At 40.8% G+C, this 15,067-nt stretch overlaps 1 protein-coding gene across 4 annotated transcripts; it reads right to left on the reverse strand.

Moving 5' to 3' along the window:
• Positions 1-915: 915 nt before the first annotated feature.
• Positions 916-15,026, reverse strand: ACYP1 (acylphosphatase 1). 4 transcript variants are annotated; one of them, XM_036840643.1, is made up of 3 exons: positions 14,698-15,026; positions 8,741-8,838; positions 916-1,345 (listed from the first exon to the last, which is right to left on the reverse strand). In XM_036840643.1, exons 1-3 carry the CDS (start codon positions 14,858-14,860, stop codon positions 1,130-1,132), a joined length of 477 nt encoding a protein of 158 aa, XP_036696538.1. In that variant the 5' UTR covers positions 14,861-15,026; the 3' UTR covers positions 916-1,129. The 4 variants fall into 4 exon arrangements, with proteins under 4 accessions (XP_036696538.1, XP_036696565.1, XP_036696548.1 ...); XM_036840670.1 differs by lacking the exon at positions 14,698-15,026 and adding an exon at positions 9,246-9,335 and having other exon boundaries at positions 920-1,345; XM_036840653.1 differs by lacking the exon at positions 14,698-15,026 and adding an exon at positions 9,171-9,317 and having other exon boundaries at positions 920-1,345.
• Positions 15,027-15,067: the final 41 nt, after the last annotated feature.

Consider the following 15,067-nt stretch of genomic DNA (forward strand, 5'->3'; position numbering starts at 1 on the left):
GTGGAACTCTAAGGGCATTGTGAGAATAGGTGTTTTGGGACTCGTTAACCAACCTTCAGTTTTTGCTTTGTCCTGTTTTCATTGAAACCTTGTATTTTAAAAAATTGGAATTTATGACAAACTTGTCAAACCCAATAAGCATTTGATATATACTTTTTTTAATGGCTGACTAAACCAAATCAGGAGATTATCTAAGTCTGATGAAGCAAAAGGCTTATTGCTTGTATTAGTTTGCTAAGGCTGCCATATCAAAGTACCAAACTGGGTGGCTTGAACAACAGAAATTTATTTTGTCACAGTTCTGGAGGCTAGAAATCTGAGATCAAAGTGTTGAAATGATGATTTCTTCTGGGGCCTCTGTCCTTGGCTGGTAAAATTGCTGTCTTCTCCCTCTGTCTTCACACATGTTCTTTCCTGTGTGCACACAGGGCTGTGTCCAAATTTCCTCTTCTTATAAGAACACTGGGGCATAGTGGATTAGGGCCCACCCTAATGACCTCATTTAACCTTAATTACCCCTATAAAAGCCCTGTCTCCAAGTGTAGTCCCATACTGAGGTATCCAGAGTTAGGACTCAACATATGAATTTGGGGGGGGTGGATAATTTAGCCCATAACATCAATTTATGTGAATTCCTTACACAGAGGACAGGAACGACAGCAGAAACTCCAGAAAATGAAAAACAATTAGTCCAAAATATCATTTGAACAGCTAACAAATTGAACTTGTGGTATTTGTTCTTATTAGGTGCAATTTCCTGAAGAAAAGCTCATGGAAACTATTAAAAAGAAATGATTAAAAGTAACTGCTTTTTCTTTCAGACTTCTTTAAATTACCTCAAAATTCTCTTCCCAAAGATGTTTATTAAGTAAATACCTCTTATTTTGCCCACAATGAAGTTTACCAAAAAGAAAATAAGTATCCTACATGGAAGGTTCTGTGTTTTTATTGATTAGAATTGTGTACAGTTGTAATCCTTCCATCATACACATAATATACAGTAACTATCAAATATCTGATACTAAAATAACTTACTGACAAATTCTAATATTGAACACAATAATTCTATCTCTATTAAAAATAAAAAAACAAAACCACTGAGTATCTTGGAAAATTTAAATTCAGACCGTTATTTAACAATTTGGAAATCTGAGTAATCCAACTTTAAGATGACTTTCTCATTGTTGAAGCTTGCTCTGTCAATGTGTGATTTGGGACTTCCTCTTGTCTCAAGCCATTCCTGCATATGACGTACTTTGGAGGTGGGACCTTGCAATTGTCCTTGCACTGTGCCCTGGTCAGTGTTCTGGACCCAGCCTACTAATCCGAGCTTTTTACCCTCAGCCTAAGGGAAAGAAAAAGACAAGAGAGAGAAATCCAGTGAGATTGAACAAAACAAAATTAGACTACAATCTCTTGCCAGAATCTTGGCCTAGAATCAAGCCACTGAAACTAATTTGATATTGTCCAGAACAGTCAAAACAGAACTACAGCAAGGAAAATCTCATTGCTGATCTTAACATGCAGTGTTGACCACTTGACTCCATTTCCTTCTTCCACCCTATAAAACCAGGCACCAGAATTTTTCACTATGTCGTCAATCTGGTTAAGTACTAAAGATTTAAGACCAAATCAGATGCTTTCAAAATGATTCCCTAAGGCTGACTGTTGTTAGGATACTGGAGTATATCTTGTTCATTTTCCATCTCCTAATCAAGAATCTACTGGGTATATTAAATAGAAAAAGCATGAAGCTATTTGATCCTTCTTTTTTTCTTTAACCAAGACCACACCTAAATAAATCCAGATGATTAAGTGTCCAATATCTCTTTAAAGATCATTAGAGACTATTTTACAATTTCCTGGGCAACGCAATCCATTGTTCTCACTGTAAAGAAACTGTCTAACCCAAGGTCTTTATGTTGCATCCAAAGCCCACTTTCTCTCATCCTCCTAGAGAAGGAAAAAGCAGCTGGTGATCAGCCTCTAAACACCAAAGTTTCATGAGACTACATTAACTATTGTTTTCACTTGACTTTCTTCTGTCTAAATAATCACAATGTCTTTAATGTTGCATGAGTTTATGAAAATCATCTAATCACTGTAGTTGCTCTTTTCTTAGACTTTCCAATGTTCTTTCCTTTAAATCATTAACTGTGGAATGACTGAAAATTGGGGAAAGGTAGCAATGTTTTAGAGGCAATTTTATTTTTGTAAAATTTCCAATTAAGGATATTATAAAAGTTATTGATTGTTACATTCTATCTAAATAGAAGGGGTTAGATTACAAAAGAAAACGGGAGTTAACTTGATTGCATGTCCAAATGCCAGACTAGTGACCTAGTAAATATGGGAAATTGCTGGAGTTGGCCAAAGAAAATGTTACGCATAGCAAAATTTGTTTGATGAGGAACTGAAGTATTCATCAAATCAGTTACGTTCAAAGCAAAGACATGTTTGCATAATGAACAAAAGAGACTTTGGTCAAATAAATAACAATTTAAAGGATACAGAGGAAATTAAGGAATGAAGAAAAATAAGAGATACCTACAGCATGATTGAGTGTTGTAGATTGTGGCATTAAAAAAGAACGCAGAGAATGGATTTGAATAAGACTCCACATCCAGCTGACTTTGTGTAACAACTGCACTCTTCTACTTCATATTAACCTAGGGGAATGGGCTATCCCTAGTTCTTAGTTACCTTATATGGTAAATTGCTATAGGAATGATTGTGTTGAGTTTTGAGCAGGAGGTTATAACAGTACTGCTCAAAACGAATTTATTTAAATTTTAAATTGCAATGTGATTTATCTGAACTCTGAGAGTGAACAAAACACTCCCAACTTTGGTGTTGAGAATGGGGATTTCCTATGGGTTTTATTTGTGCACTCGATTCTGTTCTTATTTTATATATATATATACACACACATATATATGTATTTATTTATTTATTTGGTTGCACCAGGTCTTAGTTGTGGCAGGTGCGCTCCTTAGTTGCAGCTCACCAGCTCCTTAGTTGTGGCATGCGAACTCTTAGTTGTAGCATTAATGTAGGATCTAGTTTCCTGACCAGGGATCGAACCCAGGCCCCTTGTATTGGGAGCATGGAGTCTTATCCACTGTGCCATCAGGGAAGTCCCTGTTTTTATTTTTAAATGATAACATAATATTGCTGAGTCACGTTCAGTTTTGAATATATATCTAAACAAGTAAGCAGTGTTTTCTCCTAAGAAAATTCCAAAAAGCTAATTCTCCTTCATAATAATATTTCTGCTTGGATGGTCATCTGGAAACATTTTAAAGAATATAATCACCAACTCTAGTCTCAATCTAAAAGGAAAGTACCCTCAAACTAATAACCTAGACTTCCACCTTAGGAAACTAGAAAGAGAAGAGCAAACCGAATCCAAAACAAGCAGAAAAAAGGAAATAATAAAGATTAGAGCAGGAGTTAATAGAGATAGAAAAAAGAAAGAAAAGAAGAAAGGAAGGAAGGAAGGAAAGCAGGAAGAAAGAAAAAATAAATGAAACCAAAAGTTGATTCTTTAAAAAGACCAACAAAGTTGTCAAAACTTAAGCTAGCCTGATCAATAAAAAAAAGAGAGAAGGCTCAAAGTAGTAAAATCAGAAATGAAAGAGGGGACATTACCACCAAACTTACAAAAAAAAAAAAAAGGATAATAAGGGAATAATATGAACAGTTGTATTCTAACAAATTAGATAACTTAGATTAAAAGAGCAGATACCTAGAAAGACTCAAAAACTACAGGAACTGAATTAAGAAGAAATAGAAAATCTGAATAGACCTATAACAAGAGATTGAATTAGTAATCAAAAACTGCCCATGATATGTCAATGGACATTTAGGTTGGTTCCATGTCCTGGCTATTGTAAATAGTGCTGTAATGAACACTGTGGTGCACGTCTCTTTTTGAATTATGGTTTTCTCAGGGTATATGCCCAGTAGTGGGATTGCTGGGTCATATGGTAGTTCTATTTTCAGTTTTTTAAGGAACCTCCATACTGTTTTCCATAGATATGGCACATATATACAATGGAATATTACTCAGCCATAAAAAGAAATGAAATTGAGTTATTTGTAGTGAGGTGGATGGACCTAGAGTCTGTCATACAGAGTGAAGTAAATCAGAATGAGAAAAACAAATACCGTATGCTAATGCATATAGATGGAATCTAAAAAAAACAATGGTACTGATGAACCTAGTTGCAGGACAGGAATAAAGAGGTAGGCATAGAGAATGGACTTGATGACATGGGATGGGAGGGCAAAGCTGGGGTGAAGTGAGAGTAGCATCGACGTATATACACTACGGAATGTTAAATAGTTGGCTGGTGGGAAGCAGCAGCATAGCACAGGGAGATCAGCTCAGTGCTTTGCGATGACCTAGAGGGTTGGGATAGGGAGGCTGGGAGGGAGGCTCAAGAGGGAGGGGATGTGGGAACGTGTGTATGGGTGTGGCTGATTCGCTTTGTTGTGCAAATGAAACTAACAAGGTATTGTGAAGCAATTATATTCCAATAAAGATAGTATTAAAGGGCTTCCCTAGTGGTGCAGTGGTTAAGAATCCGCCTGCCAATGTAGGGGACACGGGTTCGAGCCCTGGTCTGGGAAGATCCCACATGCTGCGGAGCCCGTGCGCCACAACTACTGAAGCCCGTGCACCTAGAGCCCGTGCTCCACAACAAGAAAAGCCACTGCAATGAGAAGCCCGTGCACCACAACAAAGAGTAGCCCCTGCTCACCACAGCTAGAGAAAGCCCACGTGCAGCAACTAAGACCCAAAGCAGCCAAAAATAAATAAATAAATTTATATTTTAAAAAAATGGGTAAAGGATTTGGAGACATTTCTCCAAAGAAGAAATATCTTCTTTCATGTGCCAATAAGCACATGAAAAGATGTTCAACATCATTAATCATTAGAAGACAAACAAAACCACAATGAGGGTATACACATACACCAGAATATTACAGAGCCTTAAAAAGGAAGGAAATTTGAACAGATGCTACAACATGGATGACTCTTAAGGATGTTATGCTAGTGAAATAAGCAAGTCAGGAAAAAAACCGAGTACTATATGATTCTACTTATATGAGTTACCTAGAGTAGTCAGATTCATAGAGACAGAAAGTAGAACTGTAACTGCCAGGGGCTAGGGGAGGGGGAATCAGGAGTTATTGTTTAATGAATACAGAGTTTCAGCTTTGCAAGCTGAAAAGAGTTCTGTGGATGGATGATGGTGATGGTACCACAACAATATGAATGTACTTAAGGTCACTGAACTGTACACTCAAAATGGTTAAAATGGCAAATTTTACATTATTTTACCACAATTAAAAAAAATGTGTTCTATAGTTTCCAAATATTTGGGAATTTTCCAGTTTTCTGTTATTGATGGCAGTTTAGTTTCATTATGGTCATAGGAGAACATGCTTTATATGACTGAAATCCTTTTAAATTCATTGATACCTCAAAACAAAACAACAAAAAACCACAATGAGATACCACTTCACACTCACCAGGATGGCTATAATAAAGAAGACAGACAATAACAATTGTTGACAATTCGGAGAAATTGGAATTCTCATGCATTGATAGTGGGACTGTAAAATGGTGCAGCTGCTTTGGAAAACTGCTTTGGCAGTTCCTCAAAAAGTTATACATGGAGTTATCATGTGACCCAGCAATCTACTCCTAGGTATCTATACCCAAGGGAATTGAAAACAATGTTTACATAAAAACAGGTACATAAATGTTCACAGCATCATTATTTATAACAGCTAAAAAGTAGAAACAACCTAAATGTCCATGAATTGATGACTGGATATATACAATGTGTTATATCCATACAGTGGAATATTTTTTTAAACAATTATTTTATTATTTATTTATTTGGCCGCACTGCGAGGCTTGTGGGATCTTAGTTCCCCAACCAGGGATTGAACCCAGGCCCTGGCAGTGAAAGTGCCGAGTCCTAACCACTGGACCGCCAGGGAATTCCCTATACAATGGAATATTACCCAGCCATAAAAAGAAATGAAGTACTGATATAAGCTACAACATGGATAAATCTTGAAAACATGTCAAGTGAAAGAAGCCAAACACAAAAGGCCACATATTGTATGATTCCATTTATATTAAATGTCCAGAATAGGCAAATCCATAGAGATAGAAATGAGGTTAGTGGTTGCCAGGGGCTGGGGGGATGAAGAGTGAGTTCTAATGGGTGTGGGGTTTCTTTTTGGGGTGATAAAATGTTCTGGAATTAGTGTACATCTTTATGAATACTAAAAAACCACTGTATTATACACTTTTTAAAAAATAAGTTTATTTATTATTTATTTATTTATTATTATTTCTGGCTGCGTTGGGTCTTCGGTGCTGTGTGTGGGCTTTCTCTAGTTGCAGCGAGCAGGGGCTACTCTTTGCGGCGGTGCGCAGGCTTCTCATTGCAGTGGCTTCTCCTGTTGTGGAGCACGGGCTCTAGGCACGCGGGCTTTGGTAGCTGTGGCTCGTGGGCTCTAGAGCACAGCCTCAGTAGTTGCAGTGCACAGGCTTAGTTGCTCTGCAGCATGTGGGATCTTCCCGGACCAGGGCTCGAACCTGTGTCCCCTGAATTGGCAGGCGGATTCTTAACCACTGCACCACCAGGGAAGACCTGTATTATACACTTTAAAAGGGTGAATTTAAAAAAAAAATTTATTCAATTAATTAATTAATTTATTTATTTTTGGCTGCGTTGGGTCTTAGCTGCCTTAAGCGGGATCTTCGTTGCAGCGCAGGGGCTCTTCGTTGCGGTGCGCGGGGTTCTCTTTAGTTGTGGCGTGCGGGCTCCAGAGCACGTGGGCTCTGTAGTTGTGGTGCACGGGCTCAGTAGTTGCAGCGAGTGGGCTTAGTTGCCCCGCGGCATGTGGGATCTTAGTTCCCCGACCAGGGATCGAACCCATGTCTCCTGCATTGGAAGGTGGATTCTTAAACACTGGACCACCAGGGAAGTCCCAAAAGGGTGAATTTTATGGAATGTGAATTATATTCCAACTTTTTAAAAAAATCCCTTTAAGTATTCTCATCACTCATTCTAGGAGTGATGGAATTTAATTAAGAGGCTAAATGATATCAACACATAAAAAGACTGTAGCCGGGGCTTCCCTGGTGGCGCAGTGGTTGAGAGTCTGCCTGCTAATGCAGGGGACACGGGTTCGAGCCCTGGTCTGGGAAGATCCCACATGCCGCGGAGCAACTAGGCCCGTGAGCCACAACTACTGAGCCTGCGCGTCTGGAGCCTGTGCTCCACAACAAGAGAGGCCACGATAGTGAGAGGCCCGCGCACCCCGATGAAGAGTGGCCCCCGCTTGCCGCAACTAGAGAGAGCCCTAGCACAGAAACGAAGACCCAACGTAGCAATCAATCAATAAATAAATCTTAAAAAAAAAAAAAGACTATAGCAAAACAAAATAATTGTTAAAATGAACACATATAATAAAATGATTATAAGTAGTCAAGAATAAGTTACAAGTCTAATTAAGGGGGAAAAAGGATGACATTTTCCTTGCAGTTTTCCAAATCAATATTTGTTTTTCTGCATTCTTTTATTCTCTCTTTAAATTGAGGGGTGGGAGGCGCAGTAGAGAAAGATGGAGTATACTGCCATCTGGTCCTTTTCCCTCAACAACTTTAATTAATCTTTGAGGCTGCTACCTCCATTTACTAAATCACAGGAACTTACCATACATAATTGGTAGCAAAGCTAATTGGAACATAGCTCTTGCTATGACTTTCAGTAATTCTTTTTTTCCAACAGGCACTTTATATATGAGCATGAAACAGGAGGAAATGATTTGCAAGTAACTGGAAAAAGAGATAGTGATATTTAACATTCATATTTCAAAGATTCAGGTTTGAATTTTAAGTACCACAGTCCCAGGAATGTGACACGTGGCAAGTTCTGCAGTCTTAACTCAGTATCTTTGGGGTTGGAGATACATTGGGAAGGCAACAGCCTGATACCCCTCTATAGAAGACAGAAGGCAAACTGAGATTGCATCTGTGTGTGCCCATTGAGGGAGGATTAGTGACATTAAGACAGAGGCTGTCAATAGTTTGTTCATCCCCTCAACTACTCCCTAATATCAAATAGGAATACCAGGCTCCATGTTTAATGTTACCATTACTTATCCTGGAATGGATAAAGTATTTTCATTAGAAAAGCTTCACCTGGAAAAGGTAATTGTTCTTTAAAAGCTAAAATGAGTGGAAAGGAATTACATAGGGGAATGGCAGAGGTTGAAAAAGGAAAGAGGTCTGAAGAAAATGTAGCAGCTGCAGAGCAAGCAATTAAATGTCACAGGTTCACTTAAATGCCACCTCTTTGATCAATGTTAACTTTCCTACAAGAATTGTGACTTGGTTTGATGATGCCACAACAGGGAGAACTGGGGAAGCCCTCTATTCCCCTTTGGAAAAGAGAAGCTCATCCATATGTGTCTAGGTACTCAAGTACCACTGTTAGAAAAGACCAATAGTAACAGTAGACAAATTTTCCATTTGCATTGTGTTTTACCCACTGCAAAGCATTTTCATACCCATTGTTTTACAAACCACCTCTTTGCCAGCCAGCTACCAAATAGAAAGCTTCTCCAATGCATATTTTTCAGGAACATGTCTCTTGTTCCCATGCTCATAACCTAGGTATGTCCCCAAAGCCTGTAAGCCACATACCTGAGTGTACTTGCGGAAAAACACACCTTGCACTTTCCCAAAAACTTCATAATCCACTGATATCAGGGTGTCCCCTTCTGCCATACTCATGCTCAGACCTGTCAGAGACCATGAAAGCAGAAAAGTAAAGGACTCATTATCCTATTCCCGGGCCCCCAATCCTGAGGCAGAAAGGGTCACACACACACCTCTCCATCGTTAACCACTGTGACCTCTCCCTGACCTTAAGGTGCCAGTACTTCGAAGTAAGCGGTCACGTGTAAGCGCGGGTGTGTGAAGTTAACAGGAAGACACCCGGGCAAGGGAGCCCACAGAGGTCTCTTTTGGGGCAATTACCTGCTTATTCAGTTACCTCCCTACACCCATCCCCGGTCCCGCTCCCTCTCCATCCCTCCCTCTTCCCACGCGAACCTGGCTTCCACGCCCCTACCAGAATGCCGTCCTATTAATATTTTAGGGCTAATCGAACTGATGGGCACGCCCCGGGGCCCTGTCCCAGGCTCACCCTCCTCGTCCTCCTCTCCAGTGGACTACCCCGGAGACCACCAGGCCAACGGTTCCCCTGGTTGCGTAACCGCCGCGCCCGGTAGCTTAGAACGCGGCTCCTCCTTCGCTGTCTCTCATGCCCATCACCTCCGCCGGCCAATCACGCACGGAACGCTCAGCCCAGAGCCCGCCCAGAGGGTGGGATTTCGGGACGCCAGTGTCTAGTAGCTCCAGAGCCTCCGATTGGCAGGGGGGCGGGATCTGTCCAGGGTCTCGGCTATGGTACTGCAGACCGAGCCCTCACCCCACCTCGGTCACTAAGCGCACGCCTTTTTTCATTTTCTCGCGGGGATAAAGACAAAGACGAAGAGACACGAGATAAATCCAATCATTCTGTAAATATTTACTGAGAGCCTCTGTGTGCCAGGCACAGTTCTAGGTGGTTGACATAGGTTAATGAACAAAAAGGATCCCTGGACCGGAGGAGATTAAATTCTGGAGACAGATGATAAACACTAAACATCATAAACAAACAAACAAACAAACAAATTAAATAGAAGACATACAACTTTTCCGCCCTTTTTCTCAGTTCTCCTCCAATTCTGAGTCATGCCTAAGTCTGGAATTGGTAGCAGTGGAGATAAGTGTATAGGAGGTCCCAGTGGAGGTTATTTCTCCCTCTGTGATTCTGGAAGCGGCCCACCAGAGTCTACATTACTAAGAAAACTACAAACAATGCTTATCTAAAGCAATCAATCCATCAATCACAAGCACAAGCAAAATAACCCATAATCACAACTGAATCAGTCAATCTAAGCCAAGGGACCAAGTTGCATGAATTTCTTTTGGGAGAAGGGAATTGTCAAGGGGAGTTGTGGGTGATGATTGTTAAAAATAGGGTCACTTTGCACCTATGGTCAACTAATCTATGACAAAGGAGGCAAAGATACACAATGGAGAAAAGACAGTCTCTTCAATAAGTGGTGCTGGGAAAACTGGACAGCTACATGTAAAACAATGAAATTAGAACACTCCCTAACACCATACACAAAAATGAACTCAAAATGGATTCGAGACCTAAATGTAAGACCAGACACTATAAAACTCTTAGAGGAAAACATAGGAAGAACACTCTTTGACATAAATCACAGCAAGATCTTTTTCCATCCACCTCCTAGAGTAATGGAAATAAAAACAAAAATAAACAAATGGGACCTAATGAAACTTCAAAGCTTTTGCACAGCAAAGGAAACCATAAACAAGACGAAAAGACAACCCTCAGAATGGGAGAAAATATTTGCAAATGAATCAACGGACAAAGGATTAATCTCCAAAATATATAAACAGCTCATTCAGCTCAATATTAAAGAAACAAACAACCCAATCCAAAAATGGGCAGAAGACCTAAATAGACATTTCTCCAAAGAAGACATACAGATGGCCAAGAAGCACATGAAAAGATGCTCAACATCACTAATTATTAGAGAAATGCAAATCAAAACTACGAGGTATCACCTCACACCAATTAGAATGGGCATCATCAGAAAATCTACAAACAACAAATGCTGGAGAGGGTGTGGAGAAAAGGGAACCCTCTTGCACTGTTGGTAGGAATGTAAATTGATACAGCCACTATGGAGAACAATATGGAGGTTCCTTAAAAAACTAAAAATAGATTTACCATATGATCCAGCAATCCCACTTCTGGGCGTATACCCAGAGAAAACCATAATTCAAAAAGACACATGCACCCCAATGTTCATTGCAGCACTATTTACAATAGCCAGGACATGGAAGCAACCTAAATGCCCATCGACAGACGAATGGATACAGAAGTTGTGGTACATATATACAATGGAATATTACTCAGCCATAAAAAGGAACGAAATTGAGTCATTTGTTGAGACGTGGATGGATCTAGAGACTGTCATACAGAGTGAAGTGGGTCGGAGGGAGAGAAACAAATATCGTATATTAACGCATGTGTGTGGAACCTAGAAGAATGGTACAGATGAGCCGGTTTGCAGGGCAGAGGTTGAGACACAGATGTGGAGAGCGGACATATGGACACCAAGGGGGGAAAACTGCGGTGGGGTGGGGATGGTGGTGTGCTGAATTGGGTGATCGGGATTGACATGTATACACTGATTTGTATGGGATTGATGATTAATAAGAACCTGCAGTATAAAAAAACAAACAAACAAAACAACTAATACTAAACTTTCATTGGGTTACCTGTATGGAAATATGTTAATATAAATGTTTCAGACATTATGTGAAATTTCTAAAAATCTTATATGTTCTGGTATAATGTTATAAGTCATAATTCTAGTTATTACTTTAAAATGTATATCTCAGAAAAAACTAAATTTCCTTGTCAATTGCAAAAAAAAAAAAAAAAATAGGGTCACCTTATAGATAACTAATGAGAACATACTGTATAGCACAGGGAACTCTACTTAATGCACTGTGGTGACCTAAATGGGAAGGAAATCCAAAAAAGAGGGGACATATGTATATGTATAGCTGATTCATTTTGCTGTACAGTAGAAACTAACACAACACTGGAAAGCAACTATACTCCAATAAAAATTAATTTAAAAAAAAAAGTAGGGTCACCTTGAAGGCATTTGAATACAGATACCCTTAAGATTAAGAATGTATATGAAGGAAAACTGTGGTGTTTATTGTTGCTCTTTGGAGTGCTTGTGTACCTTACATCCCTTCATAACATAAGACTCCATTTGTGAATATGCCAGGTTGGCAGACTTGGCAAGGTGAGATGGATTTGCAATGGAAGCCATGGAGATTCATTATTCCATTAGTTCCCCACTACAAAGTGAGGATCCAGATGCTGGAGAATCATATAACCTCAGTGCTGGCATTGGGGTGGGAGTGGGGTGGGAAGCTGAACTGAATTGTTACGCTTGGTAATATTTGAAAATAATGCTGAACAGAGTAACTGGCTGATGTTATTTAAAATTTATTTTTTAAAAACTAGTTTCTCTGTAGAATTAACCTATTGAGTATCTACTATGTATATACACTGCAGGATATACAAAGATGGATGGTATATCATCTTTGCCCTCAAAGAGTTTTTTATTTAGTGTAAGGGACAAATACGCGTGCAAATGATGACAATACAATGCACAACATGCTAATTCAATTCCACAAGCATCCATTGAGAGCTCATCATGAGCCAGCCCTGTGCTATAACAAGGACAGAAAATATTATGAGAACACAAAGGAGCAAAGAGATTCATTCTGGCTGGGAAGACTGGGAAAGCATTCTTGGAGGAACCAACATATTACCCAAGGTTACACAACCACAAACAGTAAGTGATGGAGCTGGGATTTAGTTCCAAGCAGTTTGAGTACAGAACCTACTCCCATGAATGCTATGCTCCGCCACCTCCCAGTACGTGGAGCTTGGAGTAAGGCCACTGAGGTAAGAAAGAGCAAGTAGTCAGGTGTGGCTGGACCAGGGTTTCTCAACCCTGGCTGCACATTAGGACCTTGGGGAAAGCTTTGTAAAATACTGATACCCAGGCCTCACTCCCAGAAATTGCTTTCCAGGTAGTCCTAAAGCACAGCCAAGGTTCAGATGCCCTGGGCTAGCCTCTGGGGAGGCAAGACTAGAAAGGTAGGCTGGACCTAATCTGGCAAGCTGAAATACCATGCTAAGTTACCCTTTTCAACTTTATCATATAGGTAAAGGAGAAGCCACTGGGTAGGAGAATTATGGGGTCAGAAGTATTCAGGATAATTATTCTGGCAGCAGCCAGAAGGATAGGTTTGGGGAGCAGATGAACAGCAGTTAGGAGAGTGGTGCCATCCCAGTGAGAAGTGAGGAAGAAACTCACCTAGGGTTGTAGAAATGTAAAGGAGGGGACATATATGAGACATCGCAGAGCAACTTCAACAGAGCCTGCTGACCAGTTAGAGAGAGGGGGTGACAAAGTGGGAGGAGTAGAAGATAACTGATGCTTTCAGCATGAGAGGGAACACTGGAGAAGTAGATTGGGGAATGCGGAGGTGTTCACAACTTCGTTTTCAGTCATATTGAGTTTGAGGTTCCTGAGGAACATTCATGTGCAAGTGCTACATGGGAATTTGGAAATTTGAGTCCGTAATTAAGGAGAGAGAACTAAGCTAGATATCATTTAAACATAGGTGAGACCTGAAATTTCAGCATTTGGCTGAAATCATTAAGGAAGAGAATGTCTGAAACTACATTTGTATGAGAAATACGAGGGCCTTGGAGAACATCTACATTTGGGGGGCAGGTGAGGAAAAGACATAAATGCAAGGACATGAAAGAAGAAACCAAGAAGGCACACAGGAGCAAGTGAGAAGAGAGTTCCAACAGAGAGAAAAATCAATGTCAAATGAGTAGGCCGAAGAAATAGCAGTTTTTGTCTTTAGGGTCATTGGAAGGTCACTGGTAGCCTAGCAGTTAAATAAAGCGGACAGAGGGGAACCAGACCACAATGGACTGGACAATGAGGGGGAGTCGAGGAAGTGGGGGCAGGAAATGTACAGTTTTCTATTAAGAAGTGGAGAAGAGGAGAAAGGAATGGGACCCTAAGGTGAAAGGTGTGGTCAAGGGAAATGAGGCTTTTTTTGCAGGGCAAAGTTAAGCATATTTTAAAACCACAGAAGAGTGTGTGGATAGATATAACTTGAAGTTATCAAGATGCAGGGGTAAAGTGAGTCAATTCCTGGAGGGTACTGAAAGGGACTAAGTCAAGAGAACTCAAGGAAAGACAAAGATTCTTCTTCCTCATAAAAAAGAGGGAAAGAAGTCAAGACGGAGGGAGGCACCCTGGGAAATTCTGCCAGGCTGGAGGGGAGCTTCTGGAGTTGATGACAGGCAAGCCCCATGCTGAGATAATTGGGACCTTGAGAAGAGTGGGAAATGTCTGGAAATGCATACATAGAGAAGGCAGTGGAGAGTCAACTAGGAAAGAAAACAAGGCATAAAAGGACTGCCTTGGAGCACCACCAAGGCATTTCATGTAAAAGCTGTATTATGACATGTTGAAGTATTAACACCGACCACTGCTGTCTGTATTATTTTCCATGTGCATGAATCTTTTAAGTAGTTACAGGGAAAAAAGTAAGTTGCCTGTTCCAAAGAGCTTACACAAATGAATTTAAGTATGAAGACAAACTCTCTTCTGATGTTAGCAAGTTATGGAGTATCTTTAGCGCTGAAACCAGGCTATACTGAGCATTTTCGATCTGGTAGTGAATTTTATTATCATTACACTTGTCTGAGTCATTCTTGGGCCCTAAGAAGAGAGGGCCAGAGCTACCACGTGAGAGTAAAACATTATATCAAAATAATTAGATTGGCTACAAAAACTTCCCCCCTTCTGCGTAGCAAAACCTAGCCGAGTTGCTAAAATTTGACGCAAGCTACAAACTATTTGCGACGAAAAGCATGGAGAGATAGTATACAGCCGTACCTGGGGCCCGTACAAGGCAGCCGAACGTGCTAAGAAAGGCTATCAGCAGGCCCACTCCCGCTAAGGGGGCAGACACCGGAATCCTGCGGCAGAATGACTTGAGGGCACATCTAGGCGCTCCGTCTTTTGCCAGAGAAGGGCACACCCCAGGATCTGAGACCATCGCTCTGAGAAAAATCCAAGCTCTTTGATGGAGCCCCAGAAAAGCCTCTCCCACCCCATTCCCCCGTCCCCTAAGGGAAGAGCTGGACGGAGCTGCAGAGTTGGCGGGACACCGGGTCAAGCGACACTCTGGTCGACCGCGCCCGCGCCCGGGGCGGTGCCCGGTGGTGTGCGGACTGCGCTTGCGCACGCCTCACCCACCCACCCA

This window comes from Balaenoptera musculus, chromosome 2, assembly GCF_009873245.2.
Source record: "Balaenoptera musculus isolate JJ_BM4_2016_0621 chromosome 2, mBalMus1.pri.v3, whole genome shotgun sequence".
Taxonomy (NCBI): Eukaryota; Metazoa; Chordata; class Mammalia; order Artiodactyla; family Balaenopteridae; genus Balaenoptera; species Balaenoptera musculus.

Excerpts from the sequence above, each read along its gene's own strand:
- ACYP1 (XM_036840643.1), bottom strand. The coding sequence starts at position 14,860 with ATGGTCTCAGATCCTGGGGTGTGCCCTTCTCTGGCAAAAGACGGAGCG. Across the intron at positions 8,839-14,697 it reads CTGCCTTGTACGGGCCCCAG|GTCTGAGCATGAGTATGGCA; the intron begins GTACGGCTGTAT and ends GGTCTCTGACAG. Across the intron at positions 1,346-8,740 it reads TTTTCCGCAAGTACACTCAG|GCTGAGGGTAAAAAGCTCGG; the intron begins GTATGTGGCTTA and ends TCTTTCCCTTAG.